At 47.2% G+C, this 21,887-nt stretch overlaps 1 protein-coding gene across 8 annotated transcripts in view; it reads left to right on the top strand.

Annotated features, from left to right (window-relative positions):
• The window catches only part of LOC105493997 (synapsin III), a 550,021-nt gene that overhangs the window by 58,480 nt on the left and 469,654 nt on the right, over window positions 1-21,887 (top strand). For all 8 annotated transcript variants that reach the window (XM_024796611.2, XM_011762037.2, XM_011762038.3 and 5 more), the window contains exon 3: window positions 20,011-20,068. In XM_024796611.2, coding sequence (XP_024652379.1) covers window positions 20,011-20,068 — 58 coding nt within the window. The remainder of the gene's footprint in view (window positions 1-20,010; window positions 20,069-21,887) is intronic.

Genomic DNA, 21,887 nt, shown 5'->3' with positions numbered 1-21,887 from the left:
AAGGGATGAAGCCAGCTCACAGGCCCCCTTCTTTCCCCTTTCAGATGATAATGAGCAGGAGAGGAACTGCAGTCTGGACAGACAGTGAGCCCATCCCCACCCCAACAGGAACGATGATGCTGCTGCCCCTTTTTCTACCCTTCTCATCTCTTCTCAGGAAGACAGACATTTCTCTGTCTTCCCATTCCTGGTCCAGGGCCTTCCAGTAGAATCAGGTTTCGTTGTGGACAGGTCGGGGAGTTGCAGGATACCACTGTCCCCCACCTGATGTGTCCAGCTTGTGGACTCTGAGCCAGCCTGGGTCCCCTGAGGACGATCCAAAACCTGGCCAGTGACCTGGAGAAAGACCTTTCATCTTCAGGAGAAATAGAGGGTCACAAAGCCATCTTTGCTGGGAGAACTCATGGCCAGGCATTTAAAGATACTCTCTCCTGTTGGGGGTGTCTGAGGAGACGAGCCTGGTTAAGCTAGCCCGGCTCCGGGTAGGTCTGAACTAAAGGTGATACTCTTCTCTGGGATGGTGGGGGACAGTCAGCAGTTTGTTTGTTTGTTTTTAAATGAGATGGGGTTTCACTGTGTTGCCTAGGCTTGTCTTGAACTCCTGGGCTGAAGCGATCCTCACACCTTGGCCTCCCAAAGTGCTGGGATTACAGGTGTGAACCACCGTGCCCGGCCTGATCTGTCGGTTTTGAGAACCATAAGGGAAAGGAGAATTATAATTAATTGATGTCAAACTCAGTTCTCTTCAGCCCCGCTGCCACTCCACTGCTTCTCTTGCCTAGAATTTTCCAGCAGCTTCACTGGTCTGAAGCCTCCCATCTTGAGTTCACCTCCTGGTTACCTTCCATGTGACCACCCGAGGGTCGTCTTTCTGAAACACAAATCTGACCAGTTTCACTTTGCTTCTGCCTGCCCCCTCCCCATGCATCTCCTTTTATTAATATAATCCTGTGGTGGGGGAATCGTTGCCCTCAAAGTCAAAGTCATAAGCATGCCTGCCCTGCCCTCCCTCTAGTTCTGCTTCCAGCTCTGCTTCCTGTGCTATTACTGTTTGTTTTTATTTTGTTTTATGTTTGTTTTTTAGAGACAGAGTCTCACTGTGTTGCCTAGGCTGGAGTGCAGTGGTGCAATCTTGGCTCACTGCAACCTCCGCCTCCGGGGTTCAAGCGATTCTTGTGCCCCAGCCTCCTGGGTATCTGGGATTACAGGCACGGGCCACCACACCCAGCTAATTTTTGTATTTTTAGTAGAGATGGGGTTTTACCGTGTTGGCCAGGTTGATCTCGAACTCCTGACCTCAAGTGATCTGCCTGCCTTGGCCTCCCAGAGTGCTTGGATTATAGATGTGAGCCACCGTGCCTGGCCCTGTGCTGTTTATTCTGCAGGAAGAGTAAACAGCTTGTAGTTCTCAAACACACCTTTTCGCCTTAGTACATTCTGTTCCCTGTTACCTGGAATACCCTTCCCTATATTGTACACCTGGCCAGTTTCCATTCATGTTTGAAATCCTGCTCAGGTGTCCCCTCTTCTGAGAAGTCTTCCTTGACGCCCCCCACCCTGCAGTGTTAATATTGACCTCCCTCGAGTAACTTAAAACATACTTCCTTATGCTGTGGGCACACATACCACACTGTATCTGTATTATTATTATTATTATTATTATTATTTTTTGAGATGAAGTCTCGCTCTGTCGCCCAGGTTGGAGTGCAGTGGCGTGATCTCTGCCCACTGCAAGCTCTGTCTCCCAGGTTCACACCATCCTCCTGCCTCAGCCTCTGGAGTAGCTGGGACTACACACGCCCACCACCACACCCGGCTAATTTTTTGTGTTTTTAGTAGAGACGAGATTTCACCGTGTTAGCTAGGATGGTCTCGATCTCCTGACCTCGTGATCCACCCGCCTCGACCTCCCAAAGTGCTGGGATTATAGGCGTGAGCCACTGCCCCCGGCCTGTATCTGTATTATAATCATCTCTTCTGCAAGAACAAGGCCTGTCTCTTACTCTTCTTAATATTCCTGGAGCTCAACACACAGTAACTGTTCAATTATCATACGTCATTGCCCTACCCTCGTCCAAGCAGGATAACTTGTCCTGTGCATAATGGAGTCTGAAACTCACCTCACCTTAGGGATCAGTAACACAGAACACACGGTGGAAGAATTTCTATTTTTATTCACCTCTGTATAAAATCTTGACTCTTTACTTACCAGGATGCCAGAGTCACTGTAAGGCTGCTATTTGAAATTGTTTTTAAAAAGGGGGATGGAGGGACTTTTTTTTTTTTTTTAAACTATTCTTATAGAATGTACCAGAACCCCAGGTTTGATTTTCAAAATCAAAACCTTTAACATGACCCAAAAAATAAAAAAGACAGGTGGAGCTGGTGTACCTCCCCGCCCTCAGTTTATCCTACAAGGTCTCTGGAGCCTGGATAGAATGGGGAGGAGGGGTGTTGGGGGAGCGGTGGATAGAAGCTCTTCCTCCCCAGCTCACTGCAGTCCTGCCTGGGTGGCCTCTGGAGCCCTGGCTCTCCCGTCCTCTTACTCTGCTGGTAGCCTTTTTCTCAGAATATCTGCTATTCCATTTCCACAATGATCTATTGTTATCTTCGCTTTTATTGCCCACCCTTCCCAATGGTTTCTTTTTTCTTTTATTTGTTGGGTAAGAAATAAAAAGGGTGTCCTTGGTTTGAAACCCTCCGAAACCCTCCCCAGCTACCATCCATCTGGTGGAGGAATATCAGACTACACTTTCCTACTAAACAAGGATTAATGATGCCCATTGTTAAGCACCTTGTGCATTTCTAGATATTCCAAGAGTTATTACGCTGTATGGTCATCACCTGTGTGCCCTTCAGCACTACCTGCCCACCCACTTCTACATGGTGTCTATTTGCCCATGCCTAGAACAGGGCAGATAATAGGTACGTAGGAAATGCCTGTTGACTGAATGAGGAATGTGGGAGGTGGTGTGTTACTGGCAATGACAAGGTTGGGGGTGTGACAGTGAAACTGAGGAATGACATTGGTGGCATTCTTAAAATTCTCTTTTTCCCTCTCACCTTGACCCAGTCCAGCCGAAAGTCACATTGGCTGTTGCGGGAGCATTTACACTGTGGAAATTGGCAAATGCTAGAAAGCAGGGCTTTTTGTTCCCCCATCCAGAGAACTGGTTGTTAAGCATTTGCCAATGAGCAGGAGTTGACTATTGGCTCATTTAAAGGTGAGGGGGGCAGAGCATAGAGAAACCATGCACCTGCTCAAGGAGACAGAAGGGGGGCTGGGCTGGAACTTGAACTGGGCTAACTTCGTGAAAGGAATTTCTGATGGTGCCACTCTCCTGCTGACCACTGCTACTGCTTCAATGTGTGGCACGAGATAGATGCTGAAGAGTGTTGGTCGAATGACTGAACAAGCACATGAATGACAGATCTCTTTGAGGATGGGGTCATGTGTGCATCATCATCTTTTGGCAAGCATCTGTGCACTTCCCCTGACCAGGGGTTCAATGGCTTTCACAGATTCTCTAATTTAGCCCTCCCAATAACTGTGTGGAGCCCTAATACTATTCTCATTGTATACGTAAGGAAGACTGAGGCTCTGAGTCCAAAATCAAAGCAAATGCCAGTAACATCTGTGATCTGGCTCAGGCCCATCCAAAGGACCAGCCTGGGCACCGCAGTTCTTATGCCACTCCCTGATCTCTCCCACCCGAAGCTCAGCCCCTCCTGTACTGCTCCTGAGGACATTGGCCTTGGGGAGCAGGACCCTGGGGCCTCACACCCCGGCACACACCCAGCATCTGAGAGCAGTGTTAGGCAATGGGTGGCAGCACTCCATGTTACAGTGCAAAGCCAAGCACAGGATTCCGGTGACCTCACCCTCAGAGGAAGGCGCCCCACCTCTAGCCAGGCGGCCCCGCCCTGCTGGAGCCCTCCGGGAGGCCAGAGCATTAAGGGTGTCCAGGGAAAAGGGAATTCCTTTAGCCATACACATACTTACGAGTTCAGGTTTGCAAATTGGACCTTCTACAGAAATTGTCCTTGGATGTGCATAGAATATTTTCCTCTTTTTAAAGCACCAAGGGATCTCAGGCAAGATCTTTTCTGTTCTTTCCCCTTTGTTTAGATAGTAAAGATGTGATTTCCTAACACACATCAGACATATTCCTGAGAGTTAAATGGGAAAGAAGATAATACTCGAGAGAACTCTAGGCAGGTGGTAGCATGGGCTTGAAGTCCCAGCTCTGCCACTCACTATCTCTGTGATCTTGGCCAAGATACTGTACCTTTCGGCACCTCAGTTTCTTTGTCTGTAAAGTGGGATCACAATGCCATCATCTTCCCTATACCACTAACTTCGCAGGGATGTTATGAGTGTCCAGTGAGAATGCTGAGTTCCTCTCCTCCACGGCCATTTTTCAATGTAGGTGTGAGTGACTTTGTTTGGTCCATATTGGACCAGCTCTGACTCAAAGTTAGAGTTTATGCCTTTCCTATGCAACCCCTGACTCTCAGAGCCTAGCACAGTGCCTGGCTAGGATAGATGGATGGGAGGCCGGGATAGATGGATGATTTAAGGAATGAATGGATACTCTTGCCAAATGCTGTTACTATTAAAGGGAAAGTTCAGGATTAAGGATGCCCTGGAAGAGAGCCTTAGAAAATATTCAGTTGCCCTGGAATTCAAGGAGAGCACCTGATACTTGTATGTTATTTACAAAGCTTCCCCTCCTTCTGGTGCAGCTGGTAACTCAGAGGCCAGCATTTCCTTTAGGGAAAAAAAAAAAAAAAAAAAAAAAGGGCCAGGCGCGGTGGCTTATGCCTGTAATCTCAGCACTTTGGGAGGCCAAGGCAGACGGATCGCAAGGTCAGGAGATCGAGACCATCCTGGCCAACCTGGTGAAACCTTGTCTCTACTAAAAAACAAAAATTAACTGAGCGTGGTGGTGCATGCCTGCGATCCCAGCTACTCAGGAGGCTGAGGCAGGAGAATCGCTTGAACCAGGGAGTCAGAGGCTGCAGTGAGCCAAGATAGTGCCACTGCACTCCATCCTGGCAGCAGAGGGAGACTCCATCTCAGAAAAAAAAAAAAAAAAGCAGCTTCAGGCTGCTTTGACCAAAGGCATGAGGACTGCAGGGCATCTTGGCCTGTCCCTGTAAGGACTGTATTGGGCTTGATCAGCCCTGTGATGATCAGGACATTCTGCATCCACCTGTGCCACCTGGAGGAAGGATAGGGGGGTGAACTCAGAACTGGCACCACCAGCAGTGGCTTAGGGGTAGGGTTGTCAGATTTAGCAAATAAAAATACAAGACACCCAGTTAATAGATAGACAATGAATAAGTCTAAGTATATCCCATGCAATATTTGGGATAGACTTATACTACAAAATGATGTATTGTTCATTGGAAATTTGGATTGGATGGAAAATTTGGATGTCCTGGATTTTATCTGGCCTCTCTGCTTATGGAGGGCAGCAATAAGAGACACTGCTGGCTCTGCTACCATGGGGTCAGTGAGAGGTTGGCCTTAGAGCTGCTTTGTTTTCTGGCTGGAAGAGCCAAACCAGATCTCCCTATTGACCCCATTCTCAGAGAGTAGCTTTCCTTGCCTGTGACGAGGACTGTCTGTCACCAGCAAGGAGGGAGGGAGCAAAGCTGAAGGGACAGTCCAGAGCCAGACGGTCTGGGTACTGTGGGCTCTGGTCCCTGTTTTCCTTCTCAGTTATGTGACCTTGGGCAAATGCAACCTCCGAACCTCACATTCCTCAGCAGGAAGGCAGGGTCATGGAATATCTTCCTGGAAGGGTAACTGGAAAGATTAGAGATAATGACATGGGTGGAGCTGGTACATGGCTTAGGCTGTCCTAAGAGGCCCTGAAATGGTAACTGTTATTAACAATTAATTGCAATTACTAATTGCTTGTGAATATAATCATTGTGGAAGCCAGGGGGAAGGAAGCCACTTGGCCTGCCCCTCAGCTCAGCTGGATGTGCTGGAGGGCCGTCTTCCAGAAGCCCTAGAGGAGGGTGTCAAGATCCTGGCAGGCTGGCAGTCCCTTCGCTGGGAGGATGAGGTGCCGACTCCAAGTCAGTCCCCTCCTCCTAGAGTTGGTTGAGAGGCTTAGAGTGGAGACACACAACTCTCTGTTGAAGACACTTGGCTCTGAGGAACGAAATCCTTGTGCCTCTCTCCACCGCTTCCCCTACCCCTAAGGCTCTCCTTGAACAAGGGCAGGCCCTGCCTGTTTGCGTGGGGAAATGAAGGAGTTTCTGGGATGGCTGGAGGGGCTGGGGGTGGAGATAGGAAGGGCCTAATGAAGGGAGTTTTGTCACTTTCTGCTTGCTTCATTCCATGACTCAAACACACCACCCAACACCACCTGGAGGGGCTCTGAACTTCATTCCTCTCCCTCTGGGCACCCACGCTGCACCCCCTGCCCCTCCCTACCCCCTCGCCGTCCTGGCCCTGGTGTCTGGGGGAGGGAGGGGTCCTGGGCATTCCTCAGCAGCCTACCCCGTCGCCTAGAGACGGCTCCGTTTTCCCAGGCCCGGCCCCTTTTATCAGGGAGACAATGTGCACACAGTGAGGGCCTTGTGCGGCACCCAAGCCCCGAGCCCTTTGACTTGAGGAATTTTTCAAGTGCTGACCCCTCTCCGTGAGGTCTACATGCCGTCCAATCCAGCGGCCTGGTGCCTCTGCTGCTTCCTACCCAGCTCTTTTGGGGAGGAGGGGGGGAACAGTGAAGAGTTGTTACCCCCGTCCTAGTGGAGTCTTGGGGGAGAGCTTCACCCTCGGAAATAGGAGCTAGAAAATCTGGAGGAAATGTCTTTGAGCAGAAGAGAGTGTGGGGAGAAATCTGATGGGTGCTGTTTCTTCCTAAATTTTTCTCTTCTTGGCTGCCTTTCTAAAGAACTCTGCAGATGCTGTGGGGTCTTGAGGCTGGTACTGAGGGATCACCTTCTCTGGCCTCTGTTTCTCCTATGTTAAACAGTGAGGATGGACTAAGAGCATGGCCCCCAAAAGACTTTCCATCACAATGACATTCAGATTCCCAGGCACCATCTACACCCTCTGTGTTGGATACAGTTCTTTGCACGAAAAAGAAATAGACTTTGGGACGGGCGTGGTGGCTCACGCCTGTAATCCCAACACTTTGGGAGGCCGAGGCGGGTGAATCACAAAGTCAGGAGTTCAAGACCAGCCTAGCCAACATGGTGAAACCCCATCTCTACTAAAAATACACAAATTAGCAGGGCGTGGTGGCGGGACCCTGTAGTCCCAGCTACTTGGGAGGCTGAGGCAGGAGAATCACTTGAACCCAGGAGGTGGAGGTTGCAGTGAGCCAAGATTGCACCACTGCACTCCAGCCTGGGCAACAGAGCAAGACTCCGTCTCAAAACAAAACAAAACAAAACAAACAAACAAAAGAGGTTTATTGAAAATGTATGGGGAAGCTCTCAGAAGCAAAGGAAAACAGGGAGACCTGAGTGTCAGAAAGATGGGGACGCTGGGTCCCTGGATCCCTAGACTCCTCCACAGATGTAGGTGGCAGGAACAATCTCGGGATAAATCAGCTCCTGCTTGCTTTCATCCTTGTTTCTCTCTGTTCAAAAATCAAATTCCTGGGGAAGAACAAGCCCGGCTTGTTCCACTCCTTGCTCTGCGGGCACTTTGGGACAGTCGCACCAGGACTGCACAAAAAAAAGCCTTGCTTCCATCAATGCGAATGCAAATAGAGCTGCCGTTACCAGAAGAAGGCAGAATGGATACAGGACAGGCCACACTGAGATGTCCCCCTGCAATGATGGAATCAGAATATCTAGATTGGAGCTCAGGAGATGAACTTTCTTTTTTTTTCCCTAGATGGAGTCTCGCTCTGTCACCCAGGCTGGAGTGCAATGGAGTGATGTCACCTCACTGCAACCACCGCTTCCCAGGTTCAAACAATTCTCCTGTCTCAGCCTCCCCAGTAGCTGGGACTACAGATGCCCACCACTACACCTGGCTAATTTTTGTATTTTTAGTAGAGATGGGGTTCCACTGTATTGGTCAGGCTGGTCTTGAACTCCTGACCTCAGGTGATCCAACCGCCTTGGCCTCCCAAAGTGCTGGGATTACAGGCGTGAGCCACCATGCCTGGCTGAGATGAATTTTTTAAATGATGTAAAGCCAAGTTTAGAAATCCCCCAGCTAGAGGACTTGTTTCGTGAGACTTCCACCTGGTAGAACTGGAACCAATGGGGGAAAACAAAGAGGGAGACATATTTCAGCTCAATATACAGAAAATTCATCTAATTGACCAAGTCATCCAGAGACTGAGTGGGCTGCCGGGTGAGGCAATGAGCTCCCCATCACGTGCAGGTGTTCAGACACAGCTTGGCTACCCATTTGGGAAAAATAATGGGGCTTAGACCATGAAGGGGTCAGGCTGCAAGCCTTTAAAAAGGAAGTTCGGACTTGAAACCTTTTGTTTTCTCTCTGATGTCTTCTCTAGTCACTTCTCATGCCCTTGCCTTGGGCAAACTCTGAGGAGTTTCAGCATTTCACTTGTGAGTCGTGTTTTATCCTCCACAACCTGGCTTTCTGGCCCAGGCCCTCCAAGTGACCTTCTTTCCAAAGAGTCCCTCGGATGCACGAGTCTTCTTGAGCAATAGCTACTCCTGGGGTGGAGTTGATTTCTGCCTGAGTTACAGCCTTGCCCTGGGGGAGGCAGGGCTCTGGGCAGATGCCAGCCTCATTACAGAACGTCTAGGAAGCCCTGGGGCCTGTGGAGGCCTGCCTGGGACGTGCATCTTCGACAGGAGAGAAGCCATCTGTGACGGCAGGAGAAGGGATGGTGCTTCATTTCCATTTTCCTGACTTCCTGCCCTGGGTTTGCAGGAGGGACAGGAGTGCGGGTTTCCTGAAGATTTGCGCTGAGCTAATTGCCATCTTCAGAATAGGCTTAGCGAAATTAGGGGTTGCCTGTGCAGCTGCTCAGAGGGGACAAATCAGTCTGTGAGTGAAGGGGCAGGTGGTAGGAAAAAGCACAGGCATAGAGAAATATTTCCCTGCTATAAGAAAAGCAGCAGCATAGGCTCTCTGACAGATGATATCTGCCACTTGGCTTCGGCTGCAGAGATGACAGGGAGCACTGGGAACTGTGTTGGGTGTGAGAACTGATGCCTCCTCTGAGGCAGCAGCTGCAGGCCATGCAGCCAGTTTTTGCCATATGGGAATAAGGGCCTGGTGTTGTCGAGTTACTGATTTTCAAGAAAAGTCAGAGATACGAATTTTTATATGAATGTTCTATTATTATTATTATTATTATTACTATTATTGAGATGGAGTCTCACTGTCTTACCCAGGCTGGAGTGCAGTGGTGCAGGTTCGGCTCACTGCAACCTCTGCCTCCTGAGTTCAAGCTGTTCTCCTGCCTCAGCTTCCCCAGTAGTGTGCACCACAATGCCGGGCTAATTTTTTTTTTTTTTTTTTTGAGGCGGAGTCTCACTCTCGCCCAGGCTGGAGTGCAGTGGCACTGTCTTGGCTCACTGCAACCTCCGCCTCCTGGGTTCAAGCAATTCTCCTGCCTCAGCCTCCTGAGTAGCTGGGACTACAGGCACACACCACCACGCCCGGCTAATATTTTTTGTATTTTTTTAGTAGAGACAAGGTTTCACTGTGTTGGCCAGGATGGTCTCAATCTCTTGACCTTGTGATCTGCCTGCCTTGGCCTCCCAAAGTGCTGGGATTACAGGCGTGAGCCACTGCGCCTGGCCATTTTTTTTTTTTTATTTTTAGTAGAGATGGGGTTTCGCTATGTTGGCTAGGCTGGTCTCGAACTCCCAACCTCAAGTGATCCGCCCACCTCAGTCTCCCAAAGTACTGGGATTACAGGCGTGAGTCACCTTGCTAGCGAATGTTCTATTTTAAAAGTAAAATTATACAATTTAAGTGCAACAAAACAAGACTGTGGATTCTATGAGGTCTACTAGTTAGCAACTTCTGATAAAGAAGACAGGCGTCAGAGTAACTATTTGGTCTAGTTCCTCTTCTGGGACTATCTCCTGGCTAGACAGTAAAAACCAGGATGGCAAGGGGGCTGTTTTGTTCAGTGTAATTTCAAGGGCCTATCTAACACAGTGCTGAGAATATAGTATATCCTAGATGGATGGATATGTGGATGGATGGGCGAATGTATGGATGGATGGGTGGATGGGTGGGTAGGTGGGTGGATGGATGCATGGATGGATGCATGGATGGATGAATATGTGGATGGATGGATGGATAGATGGATGGATGGATGGATGGATGGATGGATGGATGGATGGATGGATGGATGGATGGTTGGATGGATTCATGGATGGGTAGTTGGGTGGATGAATAGATAATAAATGCTCTTAGCCTCTCTTTTGGTGCTCTGCACTTTTCACCTTGACAGGCTCCACATTCCCTTGCCAAACAAGACACACAATATCCCCATGATCCCCTTATCTTCCTTATGCCATCAAAAACCCTTTTCTGGAATGATCAGATATTAGTCACTTGCACCTTGGTATGAATTACTTTTTAGTATATTACTTTTCCTGTGGGGATTTCCTCAGTTGGGCCCTTAGTAGATGCTCAATAAGTGTTTGCTGAAGGCATGATGTAGCCTTCCAAATGTTAACCCTTTCTGTGGTACGAAGACTGTGAACTTGCAGACATCTGTAGGAATGAGGGTCACATAGTGCTGTGTCTTTAGAGAGGAGAGGGGTAGAGACTGGGGGATGACATTCTAGCCTGTCCTCTGCAGTCACAGGGAGTGGGTGTTTGATGACTTTTTTTTTTTTTTTTTTTTTTTTTTTTTAAGATGGAGTCTCACTCTGTCGCCCAGGCTGGAGTGCAATGGCTTGATCTTGGCTCACTGCAACCTCCACCTCCCAGGTTCATGTGTTTTTCCTGCCTCAGCCTCCCGAGTAGCTGGGATTACAGGCTCATGCCACCATGCCTGGCTAATTTTTGTATTTTTAGTAGACACGGGGTTTCACCATGTTGGCCAGGCTGATCTTGAACTCCTGACCTCAGGTGATCCACCCACCTCGGCCTCCCAAAGTGCTGGGATTACAGGCATGAGCCACCTTGCCTGGCCCTGATGACTCTATTTACCCTAAAGGCCTATGCTGGAGGGGAAGGGAGCTCCCAGGGATTAGACAGGGAAGGTCTCCATCATGCTCAAAACCAAGTAGGATTTCATTTAGAGCAAGGCAGACACTGCCATCTTCTTCCTCTTTGAGGGAGAAAATGTCCTGTCATGTTCTCAGGGACATACCCAGCTAGTCTCCACCCTCCACCCATCATGTTGACGCACAGGAGGGAAAGAGGTGAACATTAGTTAAACACCTGCCATGTGTCAGGGGTATCATTCATGGGGTCCTTACAGCAGATGTAGTAATGTCCTTATTTTTACAGATAAGGAAACCAAGGTTCAGGAAGGTTGACACTGGCCTGAGGCAGCACTAGGAAATAAATAGCTGAATGGGACCTGGGCTTGTCTCCAAGGCGAGTTGTGCTCATGCACTTCCTTACCTGGGGAGATCAAGTTCTACCCCTGCAGCCCACCGGGGAACAGCTCACTTGCTAGCACATTCTTGGCAGGTTACAGAGGCCCTTAAATCTGTGTCTTCATATAATCCTGTTGACAACCCTGTGAATAGATATTCTTATCCCCATCTACAGAAGAGGAAGCAGAAGCTGGTCCAAAATCAGGCGGCAGGTGCCAGAGCTGCCCACTCAAACCCAGGTCTTCTGCTCTGTGCCTGTTGTACATTAAAGGACATACCCAGGAACATTCATCTCTCTCTCGGGTGCCCCCAGGGTGTACCTACCTCCTTTGTCCTTGCCTGTGTGCTTTCAGCAGACACATACATCCAGATCCTGCTGCACTCACCTTTGCAGCCCTGGCAAAGACTAGGTACCAAACATTGGCTGGATGGATGGACCGTGACCTCAGGAAAGTGACCCCTGACCTTCAGGCTGAGTTGGCTGCTTTTTCTGTGAGTTGAGAGTAATATTTGTGTGAATGCCCTGTGTGGTCATTTTCTATTTTTGTGTCTGTCCCTCCCATTAGGTAGTAAGCCCCCTGAGGCCAAGAGCTAGCTATGTTGTCTCTGTGCTTGTTTCCTTAAAGCCCGTACACTCTAGCACATAGTAGATGGTCTATCTGTATATGTTCAGTGTCTTTGAAATAAACTTTTTCTACCAGCTGAAGTCCAATTTCCTCTGCACCCCACTTCTTATCCTCAATCACATTGGTTGTGCATTTTATTCATAGTACTCTTCTCTTTATCTATTTATTTTTAAATTATTATTATTGTTATTATTATTGTTTGACACAGAGTCTGGCTCTGTTGCCAGACTGGAGTGCAGTGGCGAGATCTTGGCTCACTGCAACCTCTGCCACCTGGGTTCAAGTGATTCTCCTGCCTTAGCCTCCCAAGTAGCTGGGATTACAGACATGCACCACCACACCCTGCTAATTTGTGTATTTTTAGTGGAGATGGGGTTTCACCATGTTGGCCAGGATGATCTCGATCTCTTGACCTCGTGATCCGCCCACCTTGGCCTCCCAAAGTTTTGGGATTACAGGCATGAGCCACTGCTCCCAGCCTCAGTGTCTTTCAAAGAAGCCTTTTCTACCAACTGAAGTCCAATCTCCCCTGCACCCCACGTCTTATTCTCAATTCCATTGATTTTGCATTTTATTCATAGTACTCATTCTTTTTATCTGTTTATTTATTTATTTACTTTTGTCTTTTCAATGAGCATGTAAGCTCTCCAAGAACAAAGACTACATCTGCCACTGTATCTGCTGTATCTACTCCTATGTCTGGTGTGGTGCCTAGTCCACCTAAGGCTTAATAAGTAGTGATCGAATGAGGGAGTGAATAAGTGATGTCAACTGTGATCAGATCCTTCCCACAAAAGTCTCCTTCTCTATTGTTCTCAGAGGTGAAAGGTGGCGATCATTTGTCACATCCTCTGACCCTGTTATGTCTCAGTCTTTTGCCTCCGCAGATCCCCATACAGGTGTAGGGAGTCTCATCACTCTTAGAGCATTCCTTCCCTTCCTGGTTCACTGGACCTTGCTAATTGCATGGAGGACTGAGAGGCTGCACCATCGTTTGGGGTGGGGGAGTCCCTCTATCTGGCAATGGGAAGGTGCCAGGAGGGTGAGCTGTTCTCAGGAGAAAATAATGGAGCTAGAATCATCAGATCTTGGGTCCCTCTGTGTTCCAAGGTCTTTCTTCTCCCACATCTCTGCCCATCCAGCCTGCCACGTGACTCTCCTGTTAACTGGCAAAGCCTGAATGTTTTGCCTTCAACCATTTTCTGCATGGCCCATTGACTGTCTCCCCTACTTCTGCCTGGGCCACAAATCAGCAACCGACGTGTTGCATCAGAAACATGAAAATCTTTCTCTATCTCCATCCCACCCCCAGTGGGGGTGACCTGCGGAGAGACAGCTGTCCCTGGGACAGGACATTCCCAACCTCTCCTTCCTTGGAAGGTCCATCACCAAGCCCTGCCTGCGTTAACTCTACATACAGGATCAATTTATTGGGAAAAAAAGTCCTGTTTGAAGACAGATCCTGTTTGTATGAATTCCCCTTCTTCTGCCCCTGCTGCAGCCACAAAAGAGCACCATACCCATTCCTCATCAATCTGTCTTGTGCACACTTCCCGCCTCCCCCAACTAGGCATTTCCCATCCCAGGCAGCACCAGTTTTATAATATTCTTCTTCCTGGGGCCTCAGATGTGGCAGTAAAATATGAGACCACCCACAGAGACAGAATCTTCGTGGAATCCAGAGCTCTCCCCACCTTCTTCCCCAGGCCAAGGACTTGATTGATTGGCTGAGGTATTCAGGGAGCCCGTTATGAGATTGAACATACTAGGGTGTGAGGAGGAGGCGGCAGTCGTGAGAGACAGAGCCCTTAGGCACAGCGGGTCCATCCATTTTGCCTGAGGTCAGACAGCCAGTCAATTACAGAGGCAGCAACCCCAGCCCCCAAAGGCATCTAGAATTCCAGACCATCCCTACCCTTCCCTCTGCCAGACAGAGCCGTTCAGAGGCGGCTCAAGCCTGAATGAGCCCCCGGCAAGGAGGCAGCAGTCTGTGTGGCCCATCAGGAGACAGACTTCTGACTTGCAGCCAGGCGGGGGGATGGACTCCCTGACCCTCAGCTTCAGCCCCAGTCCGTCTGCCAGGCCCTGCAGTAAACATTCCAGAGATGGGCAAAACAAATGTTTCTCCTGGGAAGGTGAGGTCTCATTAAGACCACAGCTGCTTGGGTGGTATTGGGGTAGTGCAAAGTGCTTTGGGTTCCAGATTAGAATCAAGTCGAGGAATGCCAGTTGCGCAGGTTGGCCTGGTACATGCCCCCACATCGCAGTGGCTGTAGATCTGTAAATGTATTACAATGGTGCACCAGTAGATGGCAGTCAAGTATTTCCAGGAAAGGCCGGCCTACAGACAGTATCTCCTTACCCGGTCAGGGAACATTTGTTAAGCCTGTGCGCTGTGCCCTAGTTGATCGTGCTGGATACTGGAGACAGTGAGCATGGAGACTCAGTTTCTGGTTTCCAGGAGCTCACAGAATAGATGTTTGGGGGCAGAGGGCAGATAGGTGATGTGTAATAACAACGTGGAGTGATAAGGGCTGGAATGGTCGTAAGTGCAGCGTGCTGTAGGAACCAAGGGAGGACGCTCAGCCCAGCCAGGCAAGGGGGTGCTGTCAGGGAAAACTCAACAGAGTAGATATCACTCATGGGATCTTGGAACATGAGACAGAGACAGTCAAGGAAGCTCCAAGCAGAGGGGATGGCCTGTGCAGAGGCTCAGAGGCATGACAGCACAGGGAGTATTTAGAGAAGCGCAGGAAGTTGGATGCGACCATGAAATAGACAGCAAACCGGAGGGGAAGCAGACCCCCAGTCAGCAGGGTCCAGATCATGAAGGACGCCAGGGCTCTGGACTGGATCCAGAAAATCTGAAAGACCACTTAGTGTCTCCAGGAAAGGCTGGAAATTCTTCCCTCTAGGATTTGGGTACCCAGATCACTCGTGTGACTTTGAGCAGAGACTTCTCCATCTGGAACATGTGGGGAGTGATCCCAGTCCTACCACCCCTCAGGGTTGGCATGAGGGTCAAATAGGAGGAAGGATGTGAAGGGGCTGGCTGTCCTTATAGACCAAGGCCACCTCTTTGTCCCCATCACCAGCCATCACTCTTTGCACCTATGAGACAGATCAAGGTGAGTCATAATTCTGCTTTGTAACCCCCAAGAGGGTCAGATTGTTTTATTTGTGGGTCCCCGCCATGCAGCACCCACTAGGTACAGGGTAAACACTGGATAGCTCTTTGCTCTTGTGCATTGTTTCAGGCCGTGGGCTATACACTTTGGAGCTTATTATGTGCCAGGGACTATTCTCAGTGCTTTGTATGTCTTGTTTCATTTAATCCTCATAACAACTCTCAGAGGTGGCTACTGCTATTATCCTCATTTCCTAGGTGTGGAAACTAAGGCATTCAGAGGTTGGCTTACCCAAGCTTGCACAAGCGAGTGGAGGAGTTGGGGGTCCTATCCAGGCTGTCTGCCCTGAAGCCATTGCACTTTACTGCCTTGTTGCATAGAGGATTATGTGAGTTTCTCACCACACTCTTCCCTGGTAGTTACTATCACCACTTGACAAATGAGGAAACTGAGACCCAGAGGGCTAAGTGTCTTGTCTTAGAACACATGGTGGATGAGTAGTAGAGCTGAGATTTTGCCCAAGCCTGTGTGATTGCAAATCCATGTTTTTGTTTTTGTTTTTTTTTCCAGTATGCCGGTGATTGTAATCATAGGTTACCATTCCCGGTCCCAGGCCCACCAAATACTTCTTTTAAATTTGGAGCTTGGATTTAAAAGCTAATGACTTGTTTAAATCCACAAAGGACACCTACCTTGGATCCTGCTCTGGTCTTTATTAGCCACACCTCTTTTGACAGAGGAGTTAGGACTGAGGGGATATTCCCACCAAGACCCTGCAAATTGCACTCTTAAGCCATGCCCTGGGTACCCAAACTCTAGAATTCCCTCCTCAAAGGGACCTTAACCCAACTTCAGGGCCTATATAGGCCAATTTCTTGGTCCATCTTCCAAGAGGTGGCCAAAGGACAACCATTTGGGGAGGGGAAGGGAGTAGATGAAGCTTAGCCACGTGGTCTGGGTCATCCACATACCCGCACCAGGAGCCTCAGTGATGCAGGACAGAGGAGAGTGGGTGGGGAATTAAGGAGGATCTTGGGTGAGGTCTGAGAACCAAGAGCTGGCAATCCTCATGCTACCCTGTGCTGGGTAGAGCGCAAAGAATTCTCAGAAGTCTACATTCTGAATCTTTAAGGTCATTGTGAAGTTGTATCTGCCAAGGAAGGGAGACAGACGTCTTTTTTTTCTTTTTCTGTTCTTTCTTTTTTTTTTTTTTTGAGGTGGAGTTTCACTCTTGTCACCCAGGTTAGAGTACAATGGCACAGTCTCGGCTCACTGCAACCTCTGCCTCGCGGGTTCAAGCGATTCTCCTGCCTCAGCCTCCCGAGTAGCTGGAATTACAGGCACCTACCACCACGCCTGGCTAATTTTTTGTATTTTTAGTAAAGATGGGGTTTCACTATGTTGGCCAGGCTAGACTCAAACTCCTGGCCTCGTGATCCACCTGCCTCGGCCTTCCAAAGTGCTGGGATTACAGGCATGAGCCACCATGCCTGGTGGACAGATATCTTTTATTTAAATGTTTGCTGGCTTGATTTTGTCAATTTTAAATATTAGACGTATGACACACAGGTTTCCATTTGTCACTTTGCCCCAGGCGCTGTAAATACTAGACATGGGCATGTCCTTGTGTCTGGAATTTGCCGATACCACCTTTAAGGATTCATGCTAAAATTCACAAACTATATGAAAAGATTCTCTTTGCATGAGGCTGTCCACACAGGCATTTATTTGAAGACCATTGCTGAGAGAAAAAAATCAAAATCTTGCTTTCGAGTCACACTAATAGTTCCTTTCCTACTAAAGTACTGCCTAGTTGACATCTAAGCCCATCAGAATGTAAGAAAAAGTGGTGCTAATATCAGAACTGTCAGTCAGTCTTGGGAAGAGATTAACTTCACCGGCATCAGCTAAGAGTAGGTAGAGAGACTTTGGAAGCAGACAGACTGAAGCTATTAGTAAATTCGCAAAAAGGATTCTTTCACAAATGGAAGGCTGAAAAAAATGGGTGATGACACCCATCTTCCAAGGAAAAGAATAGGAGACTAAGAAGGTTGTTTAATGCTTAAAAAATTATCCATTAGAAATCAATCTTGTGGCTGCACCCAGCCGATGGGAGAGTTGGGGTGCACATTTTTATGTACCACTCTGTCAACTCTCTTACTGTGGAAAAAGGGGAGAATGAGTATTAGGAAGCAAAGAGCTATCTCTGTCCCAAAGAAGTTTATGGAAATGCTTAACACAATGCCCAGTTCACAGCAAGTCACCAAGAACTATTAGTGTCATCATACCAATAATCAGAAAGAGAAAATGGAAATTTTGTTACTTTTTGTGAGACGATATCCAAACCCATAAAGACCCCAGTTTTCACTGCTATTTTTCAGAGTTGAGCAAAAGCACAGATACGGAATTAGAAGTCCTGGGTTCAGATCCCTTAGGCAAAGTGTTTAGTCTCTCTGGGTTTCAGTTTCTTCATCTGTAAGTTGGAAATAACGACGTCTACTTCGTGGTGGTGGTTGTGAGCACTAATGAGAAAGGATGTACGTTAAACTCTGTAGCAGAGTTTCTGGCTTGATAGAGTTGATACTCAACAAGGGTTTTTTCATCATTCTCTTCACTCATGTATTCATCTAACAAATATTAGTCAAGCTCCTACTATGTGTTAAGCACTCTAGTAGGTGTGAGGAAGAAAATGATGAATATGATAGGTTGTTTCTGACCTCAAGGAGCTGTGTTGTAGTTTAGTGGTACACAGGCATTAAACCCAGCTATGAATTATAATTAATTGTCATTGTAATAAATAGTATGAAAACAATACGAAGAGACTCTCAGTAGAGAGATGAATCATAGGTCAGGATTAGGGTGCTTATGGAGAAAAATGACCAGGCAAATGAATTTGAGAAATAATTAAAATGTAGAATCAGTGAGTACAGGGATGATGTCTAAGCAATGGGTAGATAGGGATATCATGTATTGATGATGGAGAAGATGGAGGCAGGGATGTAGAAGAAAGTCCATGGAAGGAAAGAGGGAAGGAAGGAAGGAAGGAAGGAAGAAAGGATAGATGGATGGACGAATGGACAGATGGATGAATGGATGGATGGCAGATGGACAAAGGAATGAATGAGGACTGCTTTATTAGACACACAGAAAAAATAGAGAAATGGGTGAGAGTGGATAGATCAATAATAAGTCTTTGGTGGAGTATATGGGGTATATAGGTAAAACTCAATAAAACAATACTGCATTATTTATGTAGGATTCTCTTTTTTGGATAGTTAGAAGATTTGGATATGGATAATGGGCATCACTAAAACATTGATTTTTGTTAAGAGTTAAAATGCCATAACATTTTTAATGTTAAAAGAACACAAAAATATATACTTGAGAATGAAACTGGATCGAACAAAACTGTATTTTCTAAAGACTTTAAATTACACACTTTCTAGCAATCATCATTGTTTTATACATTCAACATATTTCTGAAGACTAAATTGGAGGGTTGGAGGATACCAAGGTAAACCATTTGTGGTTTTGCCTTCAAAGGGTAGGGGACACAGGATTAACATATATGTGAAGATAACATGATGAGAATCATGAATTTAAGATAAATATGGATAAAACATTATAAACATCCTTTCGTTCTTTTAAAATCAATACACAATAATTTGCATATTTATGGGGTACGTATTGGTGTTATGATACATGTAATGTATAATGATTAGATTAAGATAGTTAGCATAGCCATCATTTCAAATCTTTTTATGTGGGATCCTTTTTCTTATTTAATCCTCAAAGTAACCCTTAGAAATATGTAGCACAATTTTTATTACTATTATTATTGTTTGAGACTGAGTTTCGCTCTTGTTGCCCAGCTGGAGTGCAGTGGCGTGATCTCAGCTCACCGCAACCTCTGCCTCCTGGGTTCAAGCAATTCTTCTGCCTCAGCCTCCAGAGTAGCTGGAATTACAGGCATGCGCCACTACCCCTGGCTAATTTTGTATTTTTAGTAGAGATGGGGTGTCTCCATATTGGTTGGGCTGGTCTCGAACTCCTGACCTCAGGTGGTCCACCTGCCTCAGCCTCCCAAAGTGCTGGGATTACAGGTGTGAGCCACAGCGCCCGGCCTGTAGCACAATTATTAATATCATTCTTTTACAGATGCTAAAACTGTGATGCAGGGAGGTCAAGTGACGTGACAGAACCAGAACTTGAGCCTCCAGTCTTCTCATCCACCCTCTCCCCTCTACCACACACCACCTATAAAGAATGAGAAAATCGGCCGGGCACGGTGGCTCACGCCTATAATCTCCGCACTTTGGGAGGCCGAGATGGGTGGATTGCCTGAGGTCAGGAGTTCGAGACCAGCCTGACCGACATGGTGAAACCTCATCTCTACTAAAAATACAAAAATTAGCTGAGTGCGATGGCGAGCACCTGTAATCCCAGCTACTTGGGAGGCTGAGGCAGGAGATTTGCTTGAACCTGGGAGGCGGAAGTTGCAGTGAGCCGAGACTGGGCCATTGTACTCTAGCCTAGGCAACAAGAGTGAAACTCCATCTCAAAAAAAAAAAAAAAGACTGAGAAAATCAGCAGTGAAGGTGGGAGGAGACAGTAGGATGGCCGAGGATGTGTCTCAATATGCACCTCTGGGGTAAGGCCTGTGGGAGAAGGGAGAAAAGAGTAAAACAGCCTGCATCCTTACTCAGCTGATTTCTTCCCCTTTACAGGTCAAAGTATTTCCATGGGAAGAAGGTGAATGGAGAGATTGAGATCCGAGTGGAGCAGGTAGGTGGGAGCTTATCTTTAGCAGTGTCGTCTGACCTTTTCTGCAGCTGGGACTGTTCTTACACGCAATCTTGGTCCCCATCTTATGTGGTCATAATGAGCTAAGATTACCAGAAAAGTCCAAGCTTATACCTGGGAGTCTCATTAAATTTCAGAATTATTTGGGCCAGTGGTTTTCAACCTTTTATGTTTTAGCAGAGACCCTTTCTTCAAGGGAAATGTCAAATAGGAACTCATTCTACAAAAGAGAGATACGTAGAGCTGCTTTGATGGAAATAGGCAGGTGGAGCCCAACGTCTGTCTGTTCCATACTGCTCCTTTTGGCCCCTGGGGCATCTCCTTGCAGCCACCTGGGCTAGAGAGCATGGTTTAGGAACATAATGAAGCGCCTTGAATCCTGTGTCTCTCATTTTCTAGATTTTGGGCAGGTGACTTAATCTCTGTCTGCCTCAATTTCCTTGTATCATTGTGGGGATTAAATTATTTAAAACCTCAGAAGGGATCAGAACCGCAAATACTATCTCTTGCTATTGCTATTAATATCAATATCCAAGTCCCTTATTTTATGTGGAAAGAGACACGGATTTGTTTAGGGCTGTGTAGGGAGGCAGTGGCAGAATCAGGAGTAGAAGGTGTGGTTCCTGGCTCCAGATCAAAGCTTTCTCCTATTCGTTCAGCGAGGAGCTCCTCTCTGTCAAACACTGTGCTCAGCCTTAGGAGAGCACATTTGAGCTTGGGCTCCGGAGCCATACTCCAGATTTGAATCCCAACACCACCCGCTACTAACCTTGTGACTTATGCTCTCTCCAGCTCAATTTCTTCATCTGTCCAACTGGGGCAATAATAGCATCAGCCTGCGTTCATAGGGGGCTGTGAGGATCAAACGAGTTAGTCTGTGAAAAGTGCTCAGAACAGTACCTGGCACATACTGAGCACTTAGTAAATGTTACCCATTTATCATCAGCATCATTATTCGTTATCCTCCTCCTACTCCTCCTCCTCATCAAAGGCAAACAGTAACTAACATAGACAAGGTCCTTGCTGTAAAAATGATTTCAAAATACAATTTTTAAAATAGGGGAGTATGACTGTTCTTCTCCCTGCACTTTTTGAGCTTAGTGTGTCAGAGAAACAGAAAGGTCTCCTAAGCATCAAACTGAGTTGGTTTAATATTAAAACACCTACACTTTGAATTTCAGTTTGATTCTGTGGCTTTCAAGTCAACCCAATGTCTCCTGGTTTTCCTTCCATGGCAGAGAACAGGTTATTTTTGTTCATTTTGCAAATATTTGTCAAGAGTCTACTATGCTAGCTAGCTAATATGTGGAGAACGAGTATATAGAAGAAGAGGCCCAGTCTCCAAATGCCTGTGGTCTAGGAGGAGAGGTGAGCTAAGTCTTTTTTCTTTTTCTTTCTTTCTTTTTTTTTTTTGAGATGGAGTCTCACTCTGTTGCCTAGGCTGGAGTGCAGTGGCGTGAAATGCAACCTCTGCCTCCCGAGTTCAAGCTATTCTTCTGCCTCAGCCTCCTGAGTAGCTGGGACTACAAGCATGTGCCACCATGCCTGGCTAATTTTTTTTTATTTTTTTATTTTTAGTACAGATGGAGTTTCACCATGTTGGTCAGGCTAGTCTCGAACTCCTGACCTCAAATGATCTGCCTGCCTTGGCCTCCCAAAATTCTGGGATTACAGGCATGAGCCACCGCACCTGGCCTACAGAACAATAACATTGATGATGGTAGCAAACTTGTATTGAACGTTTACTATTTGCTAGATGCCATATTAAGTGTTTTCCATGCAATAACTCATTCAATCCACA

The sequence above is a fragment of the Macaca nemestrina genome, chromosome 15, assembly GCF_043159975.1.
Source record: "Macaca nemestrina isolate mMacNem1 chromosome 15, mMacNem.hap1, whole genome shotgun sequence".
NCBI lineage: Eukaryota > Metazoa > Chordata > Mammalia > Primates > Cercopithecidae > Macaca > Macaca nemestrina.
Note: the sequence above shows the minus strand (reverse complement) of the source record. Positions and strands in the feature narration are given on the sequence as shown.